Source organism: Oryctolagus cuniculus, chromosome X (assembly GCF_964237555.1).
Source record: "Oryctolagus cuniculus chromosome X, mOryCun1.1, whole genome shotgun sequence".
Lineage (NCBI taxonomy): Eukaryota > Metazoa > Chordata > Mammalia > Lagomorpha > Leporidae > Oryctolagus > Oryctolagus cuniculus.
The window spans coordinates 67,075,388-67,103,233 of NC_091453.1; the positions used below are offsets into that span (position 1 = coordinate 67,075,388).

At 36.6% G+C, this 27,846-nt stretch overlaps 1 protein-coding gene across 2 annotated transcripts in view; it reads right to left on the reverse strand.

The window, feature by feature from the left end:
- CYLC1 (cylicin 1) overlaps nt 1-24,747 on the reverse strand; it is a 41,924-nt gene extending 17,177 nt beyond the window's left edge. The window contains exons 1-3 of one of the 2 annotated variants that reach the window (XM_008272981.3): nt 24,666-24,747; nt 19,376-19,429; nt 43-83 (exon numbers count right to left, since the gene is read on the reverse strand). In XM_008272981.3, the coding sequence (XP_008271203.3) occupies nt 43-83; nt 19,376-19,429; nt 24,666-24,679 (109 nt within the window). In that variant the 5' untranslated portion in view covers nt 24,680-24,747. Of the gene's footprint in view, nt 1-42; nt 84-19,375; nt 19,430-24,662 lie in introns of both variants that reach the window. The other variant, XM_008272980.3, reaches the window with a different exon arrangement.
- Between the last annotated feature and the right edge of the window lie 3,099 nt (nt 24,748-27,846).

Genomic DNA, 27,846 nt, shown 5'->3' on the forward strand with positions numbered 1-27,846 from the left:
TTCAAATCTAAAAATATTAAACTTAAAATACTAGATACATACTTGGAATGACATTGTCATACATTGTGATGTTTCCTTCTTGTCTATTAAAAAAGAAAAAATCTTTAATTAAATTTGTACTATGGTTAATTATTTTTAATATTATCAATAAACTCTCAAGATTAACACTTTGGGAACTCTTATATACTCTCTGATCTCTATTATCTATGAACGTCTATATTTAATTCACATTATAGTTTCCCTTTCCTAGTCTAAATGTATTTTCACCAGAAACTTGAACAAAAATAGCAATATATCATGTACCAAAACCTGAAATAAAACATTAACTTGACAATTTTTAAAATAATAAGATATTTAATTATATACACAGTAAATCGAACCAATCACCCCCAAATATTTTAGTGGAACAGTCAAAATTCACATTTTTCTAAATTAACTAAATAAATTTGGAAAAGACACACTTTTAAATATTTTTAATAATATATGATAGGGTTTATATAAGTGTTGATCTAGATTTTGATATTTGGTAAGTGCCCATTTGATTTGGTTCTAATCTATTTTGTGCATTTTAATTGGGTATAATATGATATCTAAAATATATATACATTGTGTAATACTCAAATCACAGTTAACATAAATATCTCCTAAAGAGTTTGATTTTTAGACTGATCTAAATCAGTAAGTTCTTTAACACAAAACAAAATAAGTCAAAATAATCAAATATGTTTATATTGAAAGTAAAAACTATTTTCACTTAGAGTCACATTCTGTTATGCAGCACAAAGCCTAGCTCATTCTCAACACCAAATAACAAATGTACTTAAGAAAGATTTAGGAAATATTGAAGAATAAAATATCTAGTACAATTTTCTAGGTTGGAGGTAAACCTTAGATTTAATTTGGAATGTTTGAAAACATAAAACATGCCTGACAATTGCTCTCAGACCTGTGCATCAATATGTGAGTTTAGCTAAGTAAATCTATGTTTAAAAACTATTTCAGGTGATTTTGATACTCAGTTGTGGTTAAGAATCACTGACTTGAATGGCCTTAAAAAGGAAATTTCATGGTTTTCTGAAGTACTTCAAGGTTTTGCTTTTCCAAAGGCAGTTCAATAATTACTTGATTAGCTTGTGCTGAGAGCACATTAATGCAACACAAGTCAACCTTACTGACTGGATTGATGCTTTCATATTTTGGAAAAAAAATTTTCCAACTTCATTGATTTTGACTTCTCAGTCCACAGTAGTGTTTGGTAAACTTTGCTTAGCAAAGACTTTCAATAGTAAACAAGCTTATGCACATCAACTTCTTACATTTCTACATAATTCATGGCCTATTTTAAGGATACACATTATACTTCATACATTAAGATATAAAATAACCAGAAATAAAGAAAAATATATAAATTAAGTTACAATATCTTATTTGTGCACTTCGATGAACTTCCTGCACATGCATCTCATTTTTGAGAATATTAGAAAAGGCAACCAAAACACAATGAGAAAAGGAACGATTTAGCCAAATAATACCAAATATCTGCTTTGTATCAGCATAGTATCAGCATATTGGAAGTGCAAATAGAGTTAAACTTTTGAAACATTTTCTTTACTTCTAAGGTGTATTCTTAGTCTTTTCTGTATGTTATAAACTCATATACATCTACTCTTTAAATATATGGGTAATTATAATCTATATCTTGACATAAAAGAGAAAAAAAAGAAGCCAGAAAAACTAAAATAGCATTTTTAAAGCTATGAAAGGAAATAACTGCAGTTCAAGGTTTTAAAATGATTTAAAAACTCTCTGAGATGTAAATCTCTGTGCCTGTGACCATTGGAGCCATATTCCAGAGTCACCTGAGTTCAACCCTTGGGAACTGGGAAAGGGCCCCACCATATGCTACAACTCTGTGTCTATGACTGTAGTATCTTGATAAGTTACCCTCCAAGTACTGAAGCTCTGGAATTATGACTGTTGGAGCTATATTTCACAAAGTCACCCAATGGGACCTAGGGAGGGTCCTATCTGCATTCTATAAGTTCCAGACCCATGCCTTCCAATACATAATTTCAAGCATAATTTTTGCTCAAATTATGAAACCTGGCTAAGATTTAGATTTCACCCTGCAGCTCTCAGACTGTGACTGTTGGTTCTATAAGCCCCAGGAACAACTCACCATGTGCTTACCCTATGGGACCAGATAAAAGCCATATTGCCATTCTACAGCTGTAGACCCACAGCTGCCAGTACACAATCCCCAGAATAATCCATATTTTTCCTGTTGGAACTGTGAAAGTCACCCTTTCTGTCTTGAAGCCATGAGATTGTGACTGTTTGTACTATATTTCTCATAGTCACCTGAACCCATCTGTTGTGACATGGGGAATACCCTATCCACTTTCCATTGCTCCAGATACATACCTTTCAGTGCAAAGTCCACTGCATAAACTTTGTTTCCCCACAGGAGCTAGGCGAGGTCCACTTTATATAGCTTAATGCTGGGATTGAGGATTTCAATGTTATGTCTCAGTATTGCTCACATATACCCAATAGGATCTGGGGAAGAGCCCATCTACATCCCACAATTCTAGGGCCACAGATATTGGTAATAAAAACTCCAACATTTCCAGCCTCACCTAACTGGATGAGGGGATAGTAATCTGAATGTCTTGCAGTACTAGAAATGTGAATATTTTCATCACAAACCACAATGTGATTGAACATAACTTTCTGGGGCATGAAGATGGAAACATTTGCAAGACCATGTGCAGTTCAAAGTCACATGACTACCTCTAGAAAGTTTTGACACTCATAGACACTTCTGACATTGATTGCAATTAAAGAAATCACTCACAGTTTTCGTGCCTGGACTCAGGACAGAAGACAGAGCAACTACCCAAACAGCACTCTGTACCCCATCTGAATGCAAAAGTCTTTTGTGATAAAATTTACTCCATAAAGAAGAAACAATTAGACCAGAAATGTAGGTATCAACATGGGGACACAGGAAACATGAAGAAGTCAGAAAACATGATATGTCCAAAAGAACACAATAGTTCTCCAGAAAAGGGTCCTTATTTGAAAGAAATCTATTAAATGCCTGAAAATAATGACCTTAAGGAAACTCAATGAGAATGAGAATAAAGATAATCAGCTCAAAGGAATGGGAAAACAATTCATAATACGAATAAGAAACTAAACAAAGATGAATAACTCATTAAAAAGAAGCAATCCACATTTCCAGATTGAGAAACTTTGTTTAAAAAAAGATATCACTGAGAGTTTGAATTGAAGAAAGAATTTTTTATCATGAGTATAAAATATTTGAAATAACCCAGTCAGATAAAAATAATGGGAAATAACTTAAAAACAATCCAATGTTTGTATTATGGGGATGCCTGAAGGAGAAGAAAAATTCATTGAGGACCAATGTAATAAAATAATAGCTGCAAACTTCCCAAGTCTTGAAAGAGATATGAACATACAGATACATTAAGCTCAAAGGATCCCACTCACACTCAACCAAATAATATCATTTCTTACATATATTATAGTCAAATTGTCAAAAGTTAAGGACAAGGAGCGAATCCTAAAGATAATGGGAGAAAAGCATCAAGTTACATATAAATGAAAACCCATTAGACTAACAGCAGACTTCTCAGTAGAAATCCTACAGGCCAGAAAATAATGGAATGATATACTCAAAGTCTTGTAGGAAAACCTTTCAACAAAGCATAATATTTCCAGTGAAGTGAAGGAGAAACACATTTTTCCCCAGAGAAGCAAAAACTGAGGGAATTCATCACCACCAGACCAGTCCTACAAGAAATTCTGTAAATAATCCTACCTGGTAAGTAAAAGGTTCATAACAACCATCCTGAAAACACATGGCAACACAAAATTCTCTAATGGGACATACATGCACACATCTAAAACAAGAATGAGAAGAAAATAAAATCTTATGACAGAAAACCACCAAAACACAAAAGTAGAGAATAAAGGGGGCAGAAGCCAGAAAATCACCAAAACACAAAAGTAGAGAATAAAAGGAGCAGAAAGAAACAAAATATATATAAATCATTAAGCAATTAACAAAATGATGAGTTAGTTCTTATCAATATCAGTCTTGGATGTAAATGGATTATATCCTGAATTCAAAATGTATAGGTTGGCCAAACAGATGGAAAAAACATGACCTAACTATATTTTGCCTATCAGAAACTTTTTTCACAGGTGAAATGTATACATAAACTGAAAGTGAAGGGTTGGAAAAGGATATTCAATGCAAATATAAATCAAAGGCAAACAGAAATAGCTAATTTCATAATATTTAAAGTAGGTTTTATATAAAAAGCATACAAAGAAACAAAAACAAAGAATGACTTCATATATTGATACAAAGATTGATTCATCAAGAATATATAAATATTGTAAATATACATGCAACCAACATTGTATCAACCAAATATATAGAGGAAATAATATTAGATATAAAGGGATGGGATGGGGAGGGATTTGGTGTAGTGGTTATAAGACTGCTTTGGACATGACTGGGTTCATGTCTCAGCTTAACTTCTCATTTCCTCCTTCTGCTGATACACACCCTGTAAGGCAGTAAGCAATTGCTCAATTACTTGGGTCATTGCCAACCATATGGGAAACCCAGATTGAATTATAGGCTCCTGGCTTCAACGTGGACCAGTCTTGGTTTTTCTGGGCATTTGAGAAGTGAACCAATGGATGGAAGATTTCTCTTTCTATGTCCCTCTCTGTCTACAATTCAAATAAATGAATAAATAAATAAATAAGTACTTTTTAAAAAGATCTAAAGAGAGATGGGCCCCAATACAATACTAGTGGAGACATCAGTACACCATATCATATATGCACATATCACCCAGACAGGAAATAAACAAAGACAGATAAGTGCTTAATCTTTTGTACAGCAAATGGACCTAACAGAAGTTCTGTAACATTTTATCTAGCAGTTACAGAATTCACATTCTTTTCATCAGCACACAAGACATTTTCCAGGATAGATCATATCTTAGGCTACAAATCAAGTCAATATATTTTTAAAAATCCAAATTATAACATGTGTTTTCTCAGGACACAAAGGAATAAAACTAGAACTCAAACAAGAACAATGCAATGGGCCAGCGCTGTGGCATAGCGGGTAAATCTGTTGCCTGCAGTGCCGGCATCCCATATGGGCACTGGTTCAAGTCCCAGCTCTTCCAATCCAGCTCTCTGCTATGATCTGGGAAAGCAGTGGAAGGTGACCCAATTCCTTGGGCCCTTGCACCTGTGAGGGAGACCTGGAGGAAGCTCCTGGCTCCTGGCTTCGGGTCAGCGCAGCTCTGGCCGCTGCAGACAATTGTAGAGTGAACCAGTGGATGGAAGATTCTCTCTCTCTCTCTCTGCCTCTTCTTCTCTCTCTCTGTGTAACTCTGACTTTAAAATAAATAAGTCAATATTTTTTTTTTAAAAAGTACAATGCAAAATTTACAAATACATGGATCTTGAACACTATGTTTCAATATGACCAATGGATCATTGAAAAAAATTTCAAAATAAATTTAAAAATTCCTTGGCACAAATGAAAAAGAAAACATGATTGATCAAAGTCTGTGGGATATAGCAAAATCAGTAGTACGAAGACAATTTATAGCAACAACAAACACACTAAAAATTAAAATAAACCATATGATGATACACCTCAAGGACCTAGAAAAGCTATAACAAACCAATCCCCAAATTATCAAGAGGCAAGAAATATAAGGATCAGAGCAGAAATAAATGAAATTGAAACTAAAAAAATCAACAAAATAAAAATCAGGGTTCCTGAAAAGATAAGAAAGATATCAAATCAAGAATTGTGATAATAACAATATAATTGATATCACAGAAATTCAAAGAATGATAAGAAACTGAGATGAATAACTATACACTAACAATTTGGAAAAATCTGAAGAAATGCATAAATTCCTGGATACGTACAATTTACCAAGATTAAATTAAGAAGATATAGACAGGAGCTGGCACTGTGGTGTAGCAGGTAAAGATGTCGCCTGCAGTGCCAGCATCCCATATGTGCGCTGGTTCAAGTCCGGGCTGCTCGACTTCCTATCCAGCTCTCTGTTACGGCCTGGGAAGGAATCAGAAGATGGCCCAAGTCCTTGGGTCCCTGCACCCATTTGTGGGAGACCTGGAAGAAGCTCCTGGTTTCTGGCTATGGGTCAGCCCAGCTCCAGCCATTGTAGCCATTTGGAGAATGAACCAGCGGATGGAAGACCTCACTCTTTCTCTCTCTCTCTCTCTCTCTCTGCCTCTCCTTATCTCTCTGTGTAACTTTGACTTTCAAATAAGTAAATAAATAAATCTTACAAAAAAAAAGAACATATAGACAATTTAATAAGATTAGAAAGAAGTCACAAGACTAAATCAGTAATTAAAAGTCTCCTATCGAGAATGATCCAACATGGGAAGTGAGATACACAGCAGACCCATAGAATGGCAGATGTCCTAAACAGCACTCTGGCCTCAGAATCAGCCCTTAAGGCATGCGGATCCGGCTGAAAAGCCCACGAGAGTATTTCAGGCATGGAAAGCCAAGACACTCTGGCAAAAACAAACAAACAAACAAACAAACAAAAAAAAAAAACAAAAAAAAACACCTAAATGAAAAATCTCTGCAAGTGAGATCCCAGTGGAAAGAACAGGTCATCAAAGAAGGAGGTACCTTTCTCTGAAGGGAGGAGAGAACTTCCACTTTGAACATGGCCTTGTCTAAATATGATCAGAGTCAGTGATCTCAGGGGGCTTCCATAGCCTTGGCAGCTCATGACAAGAGCCTAGGGTGATTACTGATGCCATAAACAAGAGTGTCAATTTGTTAAGTCAACAACAGGAGTCACTGTGCACTTACTCCTCATGTAGGATCTTTGTCCTTAGTGTGCTGTACATTGAGATTTAATGCTATAACTAGTACTCAAACAATGTTTTTCATTTTATGTTTCTGTGTGGGAGCAAACTGTTGAAATCTTTACTTAATGTATGCTAAACTGATCTTCTGTATATAAAGAGAATCGAAAATGAATCTTGATGTGAATGGAAGGGGAGAGGGAGTGGGAAAGGGGAGGGTTGCTGGTGGGAGGGACGTTATGGGGGGGGGAAGCCATTGTAATCCATAAGCTGTACTTTGGAAATTTATATTCATTAAATAAAAGTTTGAAAGAAAAAAAAATAAATGAAACGGTCACTTTGGGATATGACTGTCATTTTTAGCTTGTGCTTATATGCTTGTGGAACTGTGGTCTTCATACATTTTGCTTCTTGAATGTTATGGTTAGTGGTGAATTAAGCCTGTGAATGTGGAGTGGATTAAAAATTATGTCTTTGCAAAAACTGATGTAGAAAGGGAAGGGAGGGAGGGGGATTTGAGGGGAGCATGGGAGGGAGGGAAGTGTGGTTGTCTTCTTGGAACTTTACCTATGGAATGCATAAAATCCATTCTCTTATTTTAATAAAATTTTTATAAAAAAGAAAAAAAGTCTCCTATCAAAAAAAAGACTATGACTAGAGGGCTTTATACCTGAATTTTATAAAACATTTCAGAAGTAACTCCAATACTTATCAAAGTATTTCAGAAAATTGAAAAGGATGAAAGTCTGCTGAACTTTTCTTTTGAGACTATCAATACCCTGATGAAAAAACCAAACACAGAAATAACACAGAAAACTATAGATCAATATTCTTGATGAATATTGATTCAGACATTTTCAACAAAATAGTAAACTAAATCTAACAGCACATTAATAAGTATAGTACATTAAAGAGATCTCACAACATGATCAAGTGGCATTTATCCCAGAAAAGCAATGCTGGTTCAACATTCATAAATCATTAAATGTCATAAATCACATTAGCAGAATGAAGAACAAAAAACATGATAACCTCAGTAGATGCAGAGAAAGCGTTTAATATGATTCAATATCTGTTCATGATAAGAAGTGCTCAAAAATTAGGTATCAAAGGATCATACCTCAAAATGATAAAGGCTGTATATAACAATCCAACAACCAATATCATACTTAATTGGGGGAGGGAGGCAAGCTGAAAGTATTACCACTCAAACCTGGAAAAAGACAAGGGTATCCACTTTTACTACTCTTAAAGGTCATAAAAACTGTAAAGGAGGAAGTCAAAATATCCATGCTTTCAGATGAAAAAAATTTATATGTGGAAAAACCTAAACACTCTAATGAAAAAACTGTTAGAACAGAGAAACCAATTTAATAAAGTCATGAGATACACAATCAACATATAAAAATGGTAGCATTTCAAATTCCAATAATGACCTTACCTGAAAGGGGTATTGAGAAGGCAATCTCATTCACAATATTTGTAAAAATAAATATTTAGGAATAAAGTTAACAAAAAAATTAAATTCTTTACAATGAAACTTGCAAAACACTGATGGAAGAGATCATAGAAGATATGAAAAATGGAAATATAGTCCATGTTTGTGTAATGGAAGAGTCAAGATTGTTAAAATGTCCATAGTAACTAAATCAATAGACACATTCGATGAAATCCTCATCAAAATACCAATGATATGCTTTATAGAATTACAAAAACAATCCTAAAGTTCATATGGAACCATTTAAGACCCAGAATGGCCAAAGGGATCTTGAGGGGAAAAAAGATAAGTGAAAAATAATGTTGGAGGCATCAGAATACCTGACTTTGATGTATACTGTGAAGCAATAGTAATTAAAACATTATGACACTGGCATAGTAACAGACATATAGATTAATAGAATACAATAGAGAACTCAGAAATTATTCCCACAAACATAAATCCAACTGATTTTTGAAAAGGTAACAAGAACATACATTGGATAGTGTTTTCAATAGCACTGTCAAAACTGAATACACGTATTTAGAAGAAAATAATTATTGAGGACAGTGCTGGCATCCCATATGGGCACCACTTTGAGTCCCTGCTACTCCACTTCCTATCCAGCTCTTTGCTAATTCACCAAGGAAATCAGTGGAAGATCACCTATGTACTTGGGTCCCTGCACCCAAGTGGGATACAAGGGAGAAGCTCCTGGCTCCTGGCTTTGGATCAGTCCATGTTAGGCTGTTGTGACCATTTGGGGAGTTAACCAGTGGATGGAAGACCTATCTCTTCCCTATTGTATTTCTGTAACTCTGCCTTTCAAATTAAATAAATTTTTAAAAAAGAAGAAAGCGATTATTTCCCTATCTCTCACCATATAATAAAAATCAACTCATGATGGATCAAAGATCTAACTGTGATGCCTGAAACTGAAATTACTAGAAGCAAACAGGGGAAACACTTCAAAACATTGATGTAAGTAATAGTTTTTTGGATGAGATCCACAAATTATTGGCAACAAAAGTGAAACTTAGACGAATGAGTTTATTTCAAACTCAGAAGCTCATGCACAGCAAAGGGAACAACTGATAGAGTGAAGACATATTTGTCAGCATGGGAGAAATTGTTTTCAAGCTTCGTATCTGACCTAAGATTAACATCCACAATACATAAGGGACTCACAAAACTCAAGAACAGCAACAATGACTACAACAACAAATAACCAATCCAGTGAACAAATAGGCATAGCACTTGAATAGGTATTTCTCAAAAGCAGAAATACATATAAAAATCCTCATTATCATTAGCCCTAAAGAAATGAGATATTTCATCCCTATCCCTGTTAGAATAGCTATTACCAGAAAGAGAGAAAGCAACAAATACTGGTAAAGATGTGCAGAAAGGGGCTTTTTTTTTTTAACATTGTTGGTTGAAATATAATCATGTACAGTAGTTAAGGCAAAGAGTATGGAGGTTCCTTGAAAAGCTAGAAATAAAGCTGCCATATGATCCAACACTGTCATTACTGGGTTTATATACAAATTATATGAAATCATTATATCCACAGAGGTCCCTAACCCACCATGTTTACTGAAGCATTGCTCACAATTGCCAAGATATGGAATCAATAAGTGTGTCCACATTCAGACAAATGGATAAAGAAAATGTGTTTCTTTATATATAGTATTACAGTATTATTTATAGTTTTATATATGTTTAGAGTATTATATATAAATATTTTTATATATTATATATAAATTATATATATTATTTATAGTATTGTATATATATATAATACTATTCAGCAGTTAAAAGAACGAAATCTCACATCTGCAGTAAACTGGATCAAACTGGAAGGCATTATGTTAAGTGGAATGAGCCTGACAAAGACAAGTACTACACATCCTCCTATATGTTAAAGCTAAAAAAGTTTCCATCTGTACACAAAAGTAATTAGTAGAGGCTTGGAGAATAAGGGAGACACAAGGAGTTTGGATAGTGAGTATAAAATCTGAGATTAAACAGACAACACAACATAATGGGAGTGATTATATAGTTCACAATAAGCTATTACATATTTTATTAGCAAATAGAAGAAAGGAATTAAAATTTACAAACAAAAATTAATGGCAAAGAAGGGAAAATATTGCTTACCCTGATTTGAACAGTAAACTTTTTATACAGGTATTGAAATGTCACACTGTAGTTCATGATTATGTACAATTACTATTAATTAAAATGTTTTTAAAAGAAGTGTGACAGTTAAAGGAAATACGGCATCCTGATTTGGATTCTGGAAAAAATTTTAAAAATGGTATGAATTGTAAATTTTTCAATATTATCAATTTACCAACATTGTTGATAAATGAACCAGACTACTGTAGCAATAATAATAATATGAGATGCTTACAATGGGGGAAACTGATAGATGCAAGATAACTCTATATCATCTCTAACTTTTATGTAAACAAAAGATTATTCCAAAATAAAAGATTTTATTAAAAATGAATATTGAAAGAACGTGTAACTTGTAGGATAACACAAGGCAAATGTAACAAGGATACTTTATTGATACAAAGGAAAGCAAGAAAAGCAAACTAGAGACTAAAATACTGGACAAATTATATACAAAATGTGAAATGTTAGATTTAACTCCAAAAATAAAAGTAACAAATTAAAAGTAAGTAGAATAAAATTGTTTTTATTTATTTATTTGAAAGTCAAAGTTACACAGAGAGAGGAGAGGCAGAGAGAGGGGTCTTCCATCCACTGGTTTACTCCCTAATTGGCCGTAATGGATGGAGTTGCTAGGCCAATCTGAAGCCAGGAGCCAGGAGCATATTCTGGTTCTCCCATGTGGGTGCAGGGACTCAAACACTTGGGCCATCCTCTACTGCTTTCCCAGGCCATAGCAGAGAGCTGGATTGAAAGTGGAGCAGCTGGGATTCCAACCAGTGCCCATATTGGATGCCGGCGCTGCAGGCAGCAGTTTTACCCGCTATGCCACAGTGCTGGCCCCATGAGTGGGCTAAATTTAAGATGAAATTGTTGGGTCTGACTTTGTGCTGTAGTGGGTTAAGCCGTATCCTGTGATGTCAGCATCAAAGATGGATGCTGGTTAGAGTCTTAGCTGCTCTACTTCCAATGCAGCTCCCTACTAATATGCCTGGGAAGGCAGCAGAAGATGGCCCAAGTGCTTGGACACCTGCCACCAATGTGGAAGATTCTGGATGGAGTTCCAGGCTGCTGGTTTTGGCCTGGCCCAGCCCCAGCCATTGAGGCCATTGACCAGCAGATGGACGATATCTCTGTTTCTCCCTCTCTGTCACTGTACCTTTCAAATGAATGAATGAATGAATCTTAAAAATAAAATGATATTGTTACAGTAAGTTAAAAAAAAAAAAAACCCTGTATGTATGATTTTAAGTGAGATATACCAAGGGGTGAAAAGATGGTGGATTAGGGAGTGGCATGCTTCGCTGAGCTAGGGATAAACAGTGAGGAGAAAAGTGTTGAAGGTGCACTCTCAACAGAGAATTGGAGAGAAAACTGCCCAGGATGCCCCATGGCAGGATACAAAAAGGAATGAACCTGAGCAGAGGGTACGGATGTGCAGCACGAGCCTGAGTGCAGTGGCAGCAGCGGAGAGTGGCAGTTTGGAGGTTGTGGTGAGGATGGACTGCGGCAACCTGTGGTGATAGAACTGGAGGAGGGAGAGTGTTTCAGGGGTCCGGGCTGGAGCCCTGGGGTCTGGCAGTAGCTGGCAGTTGCCCATGGACCCAGTGGAGGAGGATGGGGACATTTGATTCCCTTCAAAGTCTCCAAAACAGAGCCCACTGTACTGCTGAGAGAAGGTGGGCTACATTTTAGAAAAGGGCATCACCCAAAGAACCCCTTGAGTGCACACATAACAACTGACAGAGGTGGGCAGGTATTTGGTCAGTGTCTCGTGTGTGTGTGTGTGTGTGTGTGTGTGTGTGTGTGATTCAGAGATTCGAGCAGAGGAAATGGTCCACAGTCTCCGCTGACTTTAAGCCAGGCTGGGAGATTGCTAGGCATATATGTGAAACCTGTGCCTGTTACCTCCCAGAGTCAAAATGCTTAGGAGGAGTGGTCTGGGGAACACCCACCTCTCTGTTGATACAGACTGGCAAGGCTGAGGGAAACCTCTGAACCTGGAGACTGCAGGAGTCTTAAGTTCTGAGACATTGGGCACTCTGAGGTTACATGATAAGGGGCAGGATGTAGCTGGGTATTGAGTTCTATTGAGTTCCATCAAGCCCAACTTGGGTGTTACCTGGAAACTTGCCCCACCCTAGAGCATTTACCAGAACTACTTGGCTACACCCACCACACACCTCTTCATATTCCCTGAAAGTGCAGACATTCCACTAAGCCACAGAAGCATAACCCAAAGATAAAAGCCATCAGAAGTAAAAGATAAAAATTAAATCCACAAATGCCAAAAAATAAGTGCAGAAATTCAAGAAATAAGAATAAAGAAGACACTATGACCCCCACAAAAACCACAACATTTTAATATTAGAATGTGAAGATAAAGAGATTTAGAAAATTCCGGAAACAGAATTCAAAACATTAATCCTATGATTACTCTAAAGGAATCAGAAGCAAATACACGAACTAAAGAAAATTATACAAGATGGGCCAGCGCTGTGGCTTACTTGGTTAATCCTCTGCATGCGGCGTCGGCATCCATATGGGCACCGGGTTCTAGTCCCGGTTGCTCCTCTTCCAGTCCAGCTCTCTGCTGTGGCCCGGGAAGGCAGTGGAGGATGGCCCAAGTGCTTGGGCCCTGCACCCGCGTGGCAGACCAGGAGAAGCACCTGGCTCCTGGCTTTGGATTGGTGCAGCGCCAGCCATGGTGGCCATTTGGGGGGTAAACCAATGGAAGGAAGACCTTTCTCTCTGTCTCTCTCTCTCACTGTCTAACACTACCTGTTAAAAATAAAAATAAAAAAAAGAAAATTATACAAGACATGAATGAAAATTTTTTCCATGTAATTGATATTGTATAGAGAAATCAGAGTGAAGTATTAGAAATGAAGAACTCAATAGAACAAATAAAAGTGTAGTGGAAAGGTTGAGCTGGTGTTGCCATCCTAATTTCAGACAAAATAGACTTCAACATAAAATCTGTTAAAAGAGATGAAGGGCACTATGTAATGATTAAGAGATCAATTCAACAGGAAGATGTGACTATAATAAACGTATATGCACTCAATTACAAGGTACATGGCTATTTAAAAGAAATGTTAATAGACTTAAAAAGAGACAAGGACTCCCACACAATAGTAATGGGGGACTTCAATATCCTATTCTCAGCAATGAAGAAATCAACCGAATAGAATATCAGCAAGGAAACAAAAGAGTTAATTGACAAATAGACCAAATGGACCTAACAGATATCTACAGAACCTTCACCCCACAGTGGCAGAATACACATTCTTTTCATCAGTGCATGGAACATTCTCTAGGATAGACCATATAGTAGGCCACAAAGTAAGTAACAGTGAATTAAAAGAAAAGAGAAATCATTCCATGCATCTTCTCTGATCACAATGGAATGAAGCTGGAAATCAACTCAAGAATTTCTAGACCATATGCAAACACGTGGAGACTGAACAACATGCTCCTAAATAAACAGTGGGTCATAGAAGAAATCAAAAGAGATCTCAATAACTTTATGGAAACAAATGAAGATGACAATACATCATATCAAAACTTATGGGATACAGCAAAAGCAGTGTTAAGAGGGAAGTTTATAGCAATTGGTGCCTATGTGAAGAAACCATAAAGGTACCAAATAAATGAGCTATCAATACATCTCAAAGACCTAGAAAACCAACAACAAACAAAGCTCAAAATTAGAGGGAGGAAAGAAAAAATTAAAATTAGAGAAGAAATAAACAAAATCGAAATAAAAATACAAAAATTAGTAAAATGAAGAGCTGTTCTTAAAAAAATAAACAAAATTGGTGCACTATTGGGACAAATAAACAAAAAAAGAAGGAAAAACCCAAATCAATATTTTAGAGATGGTAAAGGAAATGTAGCACCAAATAGCACAGAAATAAAAAGAATCATCAGAAACTATTACAAAGAACTGTATGCCATGCCAACAAATTAGGAAACCTAAAAGAAATGGATCATTTCCTAGAAACGTACAAACTGCCAAAATTGAGTTGTGAAGATATAGAAACCCTAAACAGACCAATAACCGAGACAAAAATTGAATCACTAATAAAGACTCTCCAAAGAAAAGCCCAGAGCCAGATGGCTGTCCTGCAGAATTCTACCAGATACTTAAAGAAGAACTAATTCACACTCTTCTTAGGCTATTCAAAATAACTGAAAAGGATGAAATCCTCCAAAACTCTCTCTAAGAAGCCTGTATCACCTTAATACCTAAATCTGGAAAAGATGCAACAGAGAAAGAGAACTATCGATCAATATCTTTGATGAAGATAGATGCAAAAATCCTCAACAAAATATTAGCTAATTGAATACAACAGCACATCAAAAAGATTATTTACCCAGACCACATGGAATTTATCCTCAGTATGCAGGGATGGTTCAACATCAATTAATGTGATACATCACATTAACAAACTGAAGGACAAAAACCATATGATTATCTCAATAGATGTAAAGAAAGCATTTGATAAAATACAACACCCTTTCATGATGAAAACCATAAGCAAAATAAGTATAGAAGGAATAGTCCTCAGCACAATCAAGGCAATATACAAGAAGCCCACTACCAGCATCTTGTTGAATGGGAAAAGCTGGAAGCATCCATCCTAAGATCTGGAACCAGAAAAGGATGCCCACATTCACAGTTGCTATTTAATACATTCCTGGAAGTTTTAGCCAGAGCTGTTAGGCAAGAGAAAGGAATCAAAAGGATACAAATCGGAAAAGAGGAAGTCAAACTATCCATATTTTCAGATGACATGATCCTATAAATAGGGGATCTAAAAGACCCCACTGAGAGACTATTGGAACTCATAAAAGAGTTTGGTAAAGTGGCAGGATATAAAATCAACACACAAAATCAATAGCCTTTGTATAGACAGAAAATGTCACAGCAGAGAAAGAACTTCTAAGATCCCATTCACAATAACCCACAAAACAATAATATACCTTGAAATAAATTTAACTAAGAATGTCAAAGATCTCTATGATGAAAATTACAAAACATTAAAGAAAAAAATAGAGGAAGATATTAAAAGATGAAGAAATCTTCCATGTTCATCAACTAGAAGAATCAGCAATAGCAAAATGTCCATACAACCAAAAGCAATTTACGGATTTAAATGAGATCTTAATCAAAATACAAAGAACATTCTTTACTGATCTGGAGAAAACTATGCTGAAAATCATATGGAAATACAACAGACCCCAATAGCTAAAGTAATCTTATACAACAAAAACACAGCTGGAGATACAACATTGCCTGAATTCAAGACTTATTACACAGTAGTCATCATCAAAGCAGCCTGGTACTGGCACAAAAACAGACTTGTAGGTCAATGGAATAGAATAGAAACTCCAGAAATCACACCATACATCTTCAGCCAACTTATCTTTGATAAAAGAACTAAAATCAATCCACAGAGCAAGGACAGTCTCTTTAACAAATGGTGCTGGGGAAACTGGATCGCCACATGAAGAAGTATGAAACTAGACTCCTACCTTACACTCTACACTAAAATCCACTCAAAACAGATCAAAGGCCTAAATCTATGACCCAATACCATCATATCATTGGAGAACATGGGGGAAACTCTATAAGACATTGGCATAGGCAAGGACTTCTTGGAAAAGAACCCAGAAACACAGGCAATCAAAGCCAAAATTGACCAATGACACTACTTCAAGCTGAAGAACTTCTGTACTGAAAAGAAACACTCAGCAAAGTGAAGAGACAACCAACAGAATTGGAGAAAATATTTGCAAGCTATACAACTGATAATGGATTAGCATGCAGAATATATTAAGAGATCAAGAAAATCAACAACAACAAAACAATCCAGTGAAGAAATGGGCAAAGGATTTAAACAGATATTTTTCTTTTCTTAAAGATTTATTTATTTATTTGAAAGTCAGAGTTACATAGAGAGAGGAGAGGCAGAGAGAGAGAGAGAGAGGTCTTCCATCTGATGGTTCACTCCGCAATTGGCTGCAATGGCCAGAACAGCACCGATCTGAAACCAGGAGCCAGGAGCTTCTTCTGGGTCTCCCACACGGGAGCAGGGGCTCAAGGACTTGTGCTCTCATACAGAAATCAACAAACAACAAATGCTGGGGTGGATGTGGGGAAAAAGGTACCTGGTCCACTGTTGGTGGGAATGTAACCTGGTGCAACCACTGTGGAAGACAGTATGGAGATACCTCAGAAATCTGAATATACATGTATCTTGTGATCCAGCCATTCCACTCCTGGGAATTTACCCAAATCAAAATAAATCAGTATATGAAATAGTTATCTGTACCTTATATTCATTGCAGCACAATTCACAATAGCTAAGATATGGAGTCAACCCAGATGTCCAATCAACTGTTGACTGGATTAAGAAACTATACTATATATATATACATAACTAACCGAGCACTAAAAAGGAAACCTGTTGAAGTGAAATGGATACTTTGAGAAACAGTGACTTGATCAGCCATTGCCCTGACTGTTGATGAACAACTTAATACTTTATCCCTTTTAGTATTTTTTGTTCTACTTAATACTATTGGTTGAACTCTGTACTTAATACACAATTATTCTTAAGTGTTGAAATTTAACTGAAAAGTGATCCCTGTTAAATATAAGAGTGGGAATAAGAGAGGGAGGAGATGTACAATTTGGGACATGCTCAAGCTGACTTGCCCCAAATGGTAGGGTTAGAAACATGCCAAGGGATTCCAATTCAATCCCATCAAAGTGGCATGTACCAATGCCATATCACTAGTCCAAGTGATCAATTTCTGTTCACAATTGATCATAATGATAGGACTAAGAGTCAAAGGGATCACACAAACAAGTTTAGTGTCTGCAGATACTAACTGATAGAATAAAAAAGGAGAGAATGATCCAACATGGGAAGTGGGATACACAGCAGAGTCATAGAATGGCAGATGTCCTAAACAGCACTCTGGCCTCAGAATCAGCCCTTAAGGCATGCGGATCTGGCTGAAAAGCCCATGAGAGTATTTCAGGCATGGAAAGCCAAGACACTCTGGCAAAAAAAAATACAATACAACCTATATGAAAGGTCTCTGCGAGTGAGATCACAGTGGAAAGAACAGGTCATCAAAGAAGGAGGTAGTTTTCTCTGAAGGGAGGAGAGAACTTCCACTTTGACTATGACCTAAATAATATCAGAGTCAGCAAACTCAAAAGGCCTCCATAGCCTTGGCAACTCATGACAAGAGCCTAGGGAGATTACTGACGCCATAAACAAGAGGAGGAGAGAACTTCCACTTTGACCATGGCCTTGTCTAAAAATGATCATTGTCAGTGAACTCAGGGGGCTTCCATAGCCTTGGCAACTCATGACAAGAGCCTAGGGTGATTACTGATGCCATAAACAAGAGTGTCAATTTGTTAAATCAACAACAGGAGTCACTGTGCACTTACTCCTCATGTAGGATCTTTGTCCTTAGTGTGCTGTACATTGAGATCTAATGCTATAACTAGTACTCAAACAGTATTTTTCACTTTATGTTTCTGTGTGGGAGCAAACTGTTGAAATCTTTACTTAATGTATGCTCAACTGCTCTTCTGTATATAAAGAGAATCAAAAATGAATCTTGATTTGAATGGAAGGAGAGAGGGAGTGGATAAGGGGAGGGTTGCGGGTTGGAGGGACGTTATGGGGGGGAAGCCATTTTAATCAATATTCTGTACTTTGGAAATTTATATTCATTAAATAAAAGTAAAAAAAAAAAGAGTGTCAATTTGTTAAGACAACAACAGGAGTCACTGTGCACCTACTCCCCATGTTGGGTCTCTGTCCTAAACATCTGTACATTGTGATTTAATGCTATAACTAGTACTCAAACAGTATTTTTAGCTTTATGTTTCTGTGTGGGAGCAAACTGTTGAAATCTTTACTTAATGTATGCTAAACCTATCTTCAGTATATAAAGAGAATTGAAAATTAATCTTGATGTGAATGGAAGGGGCGAGGGAGTGGGAAAGGGGAGGGTTGCAGGTGGGAGGGACATTATGGGGGGGAAGCCATTGTAATCCATAAGCTGTACTTTGGAAATTTATAGTTATTAAATAAAAGTTAAAAAAATAATGTCATAAAACTTATAAAAACAAATATGTGAATCCATAAAGCCCAAACAACTCCAAACATATCAAATATAGATTGTCACCAGATGCATTTTGAAGGCTGTAAGAAAAAAGCAACTCATCTTAATATCCTCTGCTTAAGAATAGCAGCTCAACATTATCAGATCAATAAATGTCTCTAAAGAAGTGAAAAACAAATCACAATAAAAATTAGACAAAATTTTGAATATCCTAAATAAAATCATATTTTTATATTAGTGGGCTACAAATGTTTATTTGCAGGGAAATTTATAACTTTAAATTTGTATAGTAAAAAAAAGAAGTTGAAAATCTATGATCTGTATAACATGTTAAAGGAGTAGAAATACAACAACCAATTAAAACTCAAGTATGTATGATGGGAAAAAAGTAAAATAAGAAATGAAAGGGAAAACAAAAGCTTTATGCTCAATAATGTAGGAAGAAAAAATAACAAGGGTAAAATTAGAAATGAAAGTGAAAACAAAGGCTTTGTGCATATTAATTTGGAAGTCTAAATAAAACGGCCATTTTTTGGGCAAGAACACATATGAAAACTGAAATAAGTAGAATACAATATTTGAATTGCTTTTCTTATTCTAAAGGAGTTGATACAATAATTAAGAACTTACTGATGCAGAGAACTCCACATCTGGATGTTTTCTTTCTTTAATTCTCCCAGACACCTAAAAAAGAAATAACAGTTGTTTACAAACTCTTCAAAGAATGGGAAAAAGTAAACATTCACCTTTTTTTAAAAAAAGATTTGTTTTTGTTTATTTGAGAGGTAGAGTTACAGACAGAGAGAGGGAGAGACAGAGAGAAAGGTCTTCCATCCACTGGTTCACTCCCCAAATGGCTGCAACACCTGGAGCCGAGCCGATCCAAAACCAGGAGCCTGGAGATTCTTCAGGGTCTCCCACGTGGATACAGGAGCCCAAGGACTTGGGCCATCCTCTTTTGCTTTCCCAGGACATAGCAGAGAACTGGATCGGAAGTGGAGCAGCCGGGACTCAAACTAGCCCCCATATGGGCAGCGACTTTATAGCTAAGCCACAGCACTGACCTCAACATTTACTTTTCTTAATAAGAAAGTATAACTTGAATACCAAAAAGTAACAAATTTGTTAGTGGAAAAATTACATAGATGCCAAATGCCTTAGATATTTTTGGCAAATTCAATACATAGAGAGGACCAATACATATCAGGACCAAGTAGAATTTATTGCATGTTGGTTCATATTTGAAATTCAGTACATAAAAACATTAGAATAAAGGAGGTAAACTGTAATAATAATCTCAATATGTAGTAAAAATCATTTGATAAACCCAGTACTTATTCATGATAAAATTACTTTTTAAATTTTATTTAAGGTACACAAACTTCATGCATTTCAAATACACAATTTGGGGACATGGCGATTATTCCCATCCTATCCTCTCTCCCCACTGCCCTCCTAACCTTCTTGCTCCTTCCTCTCCTATTCCCATTCTTAATTTGTACAAAGATCTATTTTCAGGTTACCTTATACTCATGAAAATAACCCTACAGTAAGTAAAGAGTTTAACACATAGTATGAAGAAAAAAAAAAAAACTGCTTCTCAACTGAAGAGACAAGGGATATAAACAACCATTGAATCTCAAAATGTTAATTTTACCTGTACATAACATTTTAGAACTCTATTAGACCAATGATCAGGGAAAACATATGGTATTTGACTTTTTGGGATGTGCGAATTTCACTAAGCATAAAGATAAAATTCTTAACAAAGAAAGATTAGAAAGTATTTTTCCTTAATCAAATAAGGGAAATCTAAAGTAAACCTATAACAAATGTAATACTCAATCTTGAAAACTTGAACTCTTTCTTTGAAAGCAGGAACAACAACAGGATGTCTCCTGGAAGAACATTAATTTAACATTGCACGGGAGGATTTAGTCAAATCAATAAGACAGTACATGAAGAATTAAAAGTGTCAGAATAGAAAAAGAAGTGAAACCATCATCATTTAAAGTCATTTTAAAGATTTATTTATCTATTTGAAGACAGAGTTGCAGAAAGGCAGAGAAAGAGAAAGAGAGAGAGAGAAAGAGAGCGCTTCCATCTGCTGGTTCACTCCCCAGATGGCTGCAATGGCCAGAGTTGCACTGATCTGAAGCCAGGAGCCAAAAGCTTCTTCTGGGCCTCCCATGTGGTTCAGGGGTCCAAGCACTTGGGCCATCTTCTACTGCTTTCTCACGCCATAGCAGAGAGCTGGATCAGAATTAGAGCAGCCGGGGCCGGCGCCGCGGCTCACTAGGCTAATCCTCCGCCTAGCGGCGCCGGCACACCGGGTTCTAATCCCGGTCAGGGCGCCGGATTCTGTCCCGGTTGCCCTTCTTCCAGGCCAGCCCTCTGCTGTGGCCAGGGAGTGCAGTGGAGGATGGCCCAGGTGCTTGGGCCCTGCACCCCATGGGAGACCAGGAAAAGCACCTGGCTCCTGGCTCCTGCCATCGGATCAGCGCGGTGCGCCAGCCGCAGCGCGCCGGCCGCGGCGGCCATTGGAGGGTGAACCAACGGCAAAGGAAGACATTTCTCTCTGTCTCTCTCTCTCACTGTCCACTCTGCCTGTCAAAAAAAAAAAAAAAAAAAAAAAAAAAAAGAATTAGAGCAGCCGGGACTCGAACTTTACCTGCTAGGCCACAGCGCTGGCCCCAAGCTGTCATTATTAACAGGCAGCATGACTAATACTAAATGCAAAATATTTATAGACATACTACTAGAATTAATCAGTGCTAAGATTGTTAGACACAAATATGAAATGTAAAAAGCAATTACAGTGGCTGGCGCTGTGACATAGAGGGTAAAGCCACCTCCTGCAGTGCTGGCATCCTATATGGGTGCTGGTTCAAGTCTCGGCTGTTCCACTTCTGATCCAGCTTTCTGCTATGGCCTGCTAAAGCAATAGGAGATGACCCAAGTCCTTGGGCCCCTGGACCTGTGTGAGAGACCCAGAAGAGGCTCCTGGCTCCTGGCTTCAGATCAGCACAGCTCCAGCTGTTGCAGCCATCTGGGGAGTGAACTAGTGGATGAAAGACCTCTCTCTCTCTCTCTCTCTCTCTGCGCCTCTGTAACTCTGTCTTTCAAATAGTTAAATAAATCTTAAAAATAAAATTTAAAAATAAATTATATTTATATATCCTAGTGACAATTAGAAAATATTTTTAAAAATACCATCCCATCAAGGTGGCATGTACCAATGCCATCTCACTAGTCCCAGTGATCAATTTCTGTTCACAATTGATCATAATGATAGGACTAAGAACCAAAGGGATCACAGAAACAAGAATAGTGTCTGCAAATACTAGCTGATAGAATCAAAAAGGGAGAGAATGATCCAACATGGGAAGTGAGATACACAGCAGACCCATAGAATGGCAGATGTCCTAAACAGCACTCTGGCCTCAGAATCAGCCCTTAAGGCATGCAGATCCGGCTGAAAAGCCCATGAGAGTATTTCAAGCATGGAAAGCCAAGACTCTCTGGAAAAAAAAAAAAAAACCTAAATGAAAGATCTCTGCGAGTGAGATCCCAGTGGAAAGAACAGGTCATCAAAGAAGGAGGTACCTTTCTCTGAAGGGAGGAGAGAACTTCCACTTTGACCATGGCCTTGTGTAAATATGATCAGAGTCAGTGAGCTCAGGGGCTTCCATAGCCTTGGCAGCTCATGACAAGAGCCTAGGGTGATTTCTGATGCCATAAACAAGAGTGTCAATTTGTTAAATCAACAACAGGAGTCACTGTGCACTTACTCCTCATGTAGGATCTTTATCCTTAGTGTGCTGTACATTGAGATTTAATGCTATAACTAGTACTCAAACAGTATTTTTCACTTTATGTTTCTGTGTGGGAGCAAACTGTTGAAATCTTTCCTTAATATATGCTAAACTGATCTTCTGTATATAAAGAGAAAAGAAAATGAATCTTGATGTGAATGGAAGAGGAGAGGGAGTGGGAAAGGGGAGGGTTGCGGGTGGGAGGGACGTTATGGGAAAAAAAATACCATTTCTGTATCTCCTCAAAATACCAAACATGTGGGAATAAATCTTAATACATGTGTGATATCTTTACACTGTGAAGCAGAAAGCAACATTAATATAAATTTAAGAAACCTAAATAAATGCACGTATTTACCATTTTCAGAGACAGGAAGATTTAGTCATATAAATATAGAAATTCTCCCTAAATTGATATATTTAATTTAATCTCAATAAATTTTTTCTTTTTATTTTGATATTGGACTTGTTGGTTATAAATTGGATATGGAAATGAAATGGTTAAATATGCAAGACTATTTGGGAGAAAATAACAAATGTGAAAGAAATACAATACCAAATATTAATATATCCAATTATTTTAAGATGATAGTAATTAATACAATGTAACACTGACACAAAGACAATCAATCAATGGAATAGAATAGGGAGTACAAAAAAGAGACCTGTTTAAGTACAGTCAAGTGAATTATCTCTGCATTCTTATCCACTAGGAAAGGATAGTATTTTCAATAATCGGTAATCTCATATGGTTCCAATTAATACACATGGGTATTAGCTGATAGTTCCAAGTTAACATGACCTGAACTGTCTTAATTTTTTTTTTTACTTTCAACAATATACTTTAAGAGATCAGCTTGTAAAATAACAACCAGAACTGAAGGACTGCAGTAGTACTGCTGTTTAATTCCATGTGAATAATATTTTGTCTTCCACTTATTGTTCCTTTAAAAGATAAACTCACTAAAGCCACCATCTTGACATGTGTGTTTAGCCACCCGTGATGCTGGCATCCCATATCGTCACTGGTTCAAGTCCAGGCTGCTCCATTTCCGATGCCACTCCCTGGTAATGCACCTGGGAAAGCATTGGAAGATGTCCCAAGTACTTGGGCCCCTGTCACCCGCATGGGAGACCTGGGTGGAGTTCCTTGTTCCTGGCTTTGGATTGGTTCAGCTCTGGCCATTGTAGCCACTTGGGGAGTGAACCAGCAGATGGATACTCTGTCTCTTCCTCCCTCTTTGTAATCCTTCCCTTCAAAATCAATTTTTTTAAAAAAAAGAGTTTATGTTAAAGATTATGTATTTATTTGAAAGGCAGGATTACAGAGAGAGAGAGAGAGAGAGAGAGAGAGAGAGATGGAGATACAGAGAAAGCCAAAGAGATCCTATCCATTGGTTCACTCCCCAAATGGCCACAATGGCTGGAGCTGAGGCAATCTGAAGCCAGGAGCAAGGAACTCCATCCAGGTTTCCCATGTAGGTAGCAGGGGCCCAAGTACTTGGGACATCTCTCACTGCTTTCCCAGGTGCATTACCAGGGAGTTGAATTGGAAGCAGAGCAGTGGAATTTGAACTGATTCTCATAAGGGATGCCATCTTTTCAGGAGGTAACAACCCACTGTGCCACAACACCACTGTGCCCCTACTGTCTTCCATTTTATCTGAATAAAATGATCTAACGTTACCTACACATTAAGTTAAGTACACTGAACTAATACATTGAAGTCTTACTAATTTTTACTCTGATTTACATTTTAAAATGTCTTTATGTACATTAGTTTCTTCCATTCTCCCTAAAATAAGAAACAGATAAATATAAATAAACAGATAAATAAGAAACATAAGAAACAGACTCAGAAAGGTAAAATGGTCAAAGTCATTCAGTTATTTTGCAAAAGAGCCTGAAATAACTAAATGTCAAAAGCCAAACACCCAAGATATTGATGGTAGTTTCATATCTTTGTTTAAAATACATCTTTCATTCTAAAAATAAAGTAACCATGAAAGAAATGTTCTTTATACTTAATTATATATAAATGTAACCCAATTAAGCATATTAGTTATCAAAAAACTGTAAAAAATCTTTAAAAAAGGACTTACAACCTTGGAAGAGACATTTCCCCTGCCTATATGTTGCCAGGACTTCAGCACTGTGTGTTCAAACTGGTTATATTGGGTGGTGACATCATAAAGAGATTATGACTAGGAGAAATTTAAAGGGAAAGCGCAGAGTAGTTATATCTTACAGTGCACAATTTTTAAAGCTTAGACTGACAAATTAGTTTTTTCATTTATTTAATTGAATTAATCTATCTGGTTTAATAATGAATTATTTGATATTTTATTTTAACAAGTTTTGTATGTGAATGTGTGCACACAGGACAGAGAGCGTGTGAGTGTATGTGTGAGCATCAAAGAGTTATAGGGGTAGAAAGGAACTTTGAAGAATATAAACATTCCTCTATAAAAACAGCTGTAATCTGGGATATAATCTTCATATTCTGGCTTTTTTATTTATATAAAAGTTTTATGTTCACAGTTTTATTTTTCTAAAAAATAATGTGTGTTCTTAAATATGTAAGTTTAGTCAAAGTACAATCATTAAAATTATATTGAAAAGTTTGAAAGATAATGTTGCCCCCCAAAACTGAAAACAAATTTTATGTACATAACTGAATTAGAATAAGGTTCTTGGAAGGAAATTTGTAAATGTGAATTTTTCCTCATAAAAACAAAATAATTGGTGGAGGTAGGATTCTGTTTGGGGGAAATTATCTTCATATGTATGCTATTTGCATCTTTTTAAAATTTTATTTAAGTTATACAAGTTTCATGTATTTCATATGTACAGATTTAGGAACATAGTGACACTTTTCACCCTACCCTCCCTCCCGCCCACACTCCAATCTTTCTTCCTCCTCCTTATCCCATTCCCAAAGATCTACTTTCAGTTTAGTTAATGATTATTAAAGTTAACCATACACTAAATAAAATAGTTCAACAAAGAGTATTAAGAAAAAAAACCACTGTTCCTCAACTGAGGAGACAAGGACTATAAACAATCATCAAATTCAAAATGTTCATACAATTTTTATAGGTGCATCTTTAGGAATATAGTGGTTCTTCCCCCCAGTACCCGCCCTCCCACCCCCACTCCCGTCCCACTTGCTACTCCCTCTCCCATCCCATTCTTCATTAAAATTCATTTTTAATTAACTTTATATACAGAAGGCCAGCTCTATACTAAATAAAGATTTCAACAATTTGCACCCACATACCCACAAAGTATATAGGTACTGTTTGAGAACAAGTTTTATAGTTAATTCTCAGTACAACTCATTAAGGACAGAGGTCCTATAGGAAGAGTAAGTATACCGTGACTCCAGTTGTTAATTTAACAATTAACACTTTCTTATGATGTCAGTGATCACCTGAGGCTCTTGACATCAGCTGCCAAGGCTATGGAAATCTTCTGAGTCCACAAACTCCATCAGTATTTCTACAGGGACATAAACAAAGTGGAAGTTCTCTCCTCCATTCAAAAAAAAAAAAGTACATCCTTTCTTGATAGCCCCTTCTTTCCACTGGGGTCTCACTCACAGAGATCCTTCATGCACAACATTTTTTGGTCACCGTGTCTTGGCTTTTCATGCCAGAAGTGCTCTCATGGGGTTTTCAGCCAGATCTGAATGTATTAAGGGATAATTCTAAGGTTGAGTGCTGTTTAGGGCATTTGTCATTTTATGAGTCTGCTGTGTGGACTGCTTCCCATGTTGTAATATTTTCTCCTTTTAAATTTTATCTATTGTTATTACTAGACACTGGTTTTATTTATGTGATCCCCTTTACATGTAATCATATCTATATGATCAGTTACACACTTAATATGATCACTTTATCATGTAAGATGGCATTAGTACCACTTAACTTAATGGGATTTGGAGTCCCCTTAGCTTTACCCTTGGGTTAAGTTCATGGGACTGTGTGCTGCACTGTACAACTCCTCCCTGTCTTATTCCCATTTTATTTTTAACTGGGATCTATTATCAATTGACTTAATACACTTATGATTATTTCTTTGTTAAATAAAGAGTTAAGCCAATGGTATTAAGTAGAAAAAAATAATAATAATAAAAACCTGTTCCTTGACAGTCAAGACAAAGCCTGTTCAAGTCATTGCTTCTCGTAGTGTCAATTTCACTTCTACAGGTTTCCTTCTAGGTGCTCTGTTAATTTTCACAGATAAGGGAAAACATATGGTATCTGTCTCTTTGGGACTGGCTTATTTCACTAAGTATGATGTTTTCCAGATTCATCCATTTTGTAGCAAATGACTGGATTTTTTTAACCACTGTGTAATGTTCCATAGAGTACATATCCCATAGTTTCTTTATCCAGTCTTCCATTGTGTCTTAGCTATTGTGAATTGAGTTGCAATAAACATGGAGGTTCAGATAACTCTTTTTTGCAGATGTCATTTCCCTTGCATAAATTCCAAGTAGTAGGATGACTTGGTTGTATGATAGGAGTATATTCAGATTTCAGAGGTATCTCCAAACTGTTTTACCAGTTTTCATTCCCACCAAGAGTGGATTAGGGTAACTTTTTCCACACATCCTCGCCAGCATTTGCTGTTTGTTGATTTCTGTATGAAAGCCATTCTAACTGGGGTGAGGTGATGCCTCATTGTGGTTTTGATTTGCATCCCCCTGATGGCTATTGATCCTGAGCATTTTTTCATGTGTCTGTTGGCCATTTGGAGTTCCTCTTTTGAGAAATGTCTGCTTAAGTCATTTGCTCATTTCTTGATGGGGTTGTTAATTTTATTGTGGAGGTTATTGATTACTTTATATGTTCTGGTTATTAATCTTTTATCAGTTAAATGGTTTGCAAATAATTTCTCCCAATGTGTTGGTTGCCTTTTTACTTTCCTGACTGTTTCTTTTGCTGTACAGAAGCTTCTCAATTTGATGAAATCCCATTTGTTAATTTTGGCTTTTATTGCCTGTACCTCTGGGGTCTTTTCCAGGAACTCTTTGCCTGTGCCAATGTCTTCCAGGGTTTCCCCAATGCTCTCTAGTAATTTGATGGTATCAGGTCATGGATTTAGGTCTTTAATCCATTTTGGATGGATTATTTTGTAAGGTGTAAGGTAGGGGTCCTGCTTCAAATTGCTGCATGTGGAAATTCAGTTATCCCAGCACCATTTGTTGAAGAGACTGCCCTTGCTCCAGGTAATGGTTTTAGCTCCTTGGTCAAATATAAGTTGGTTGTAGATGCTTGG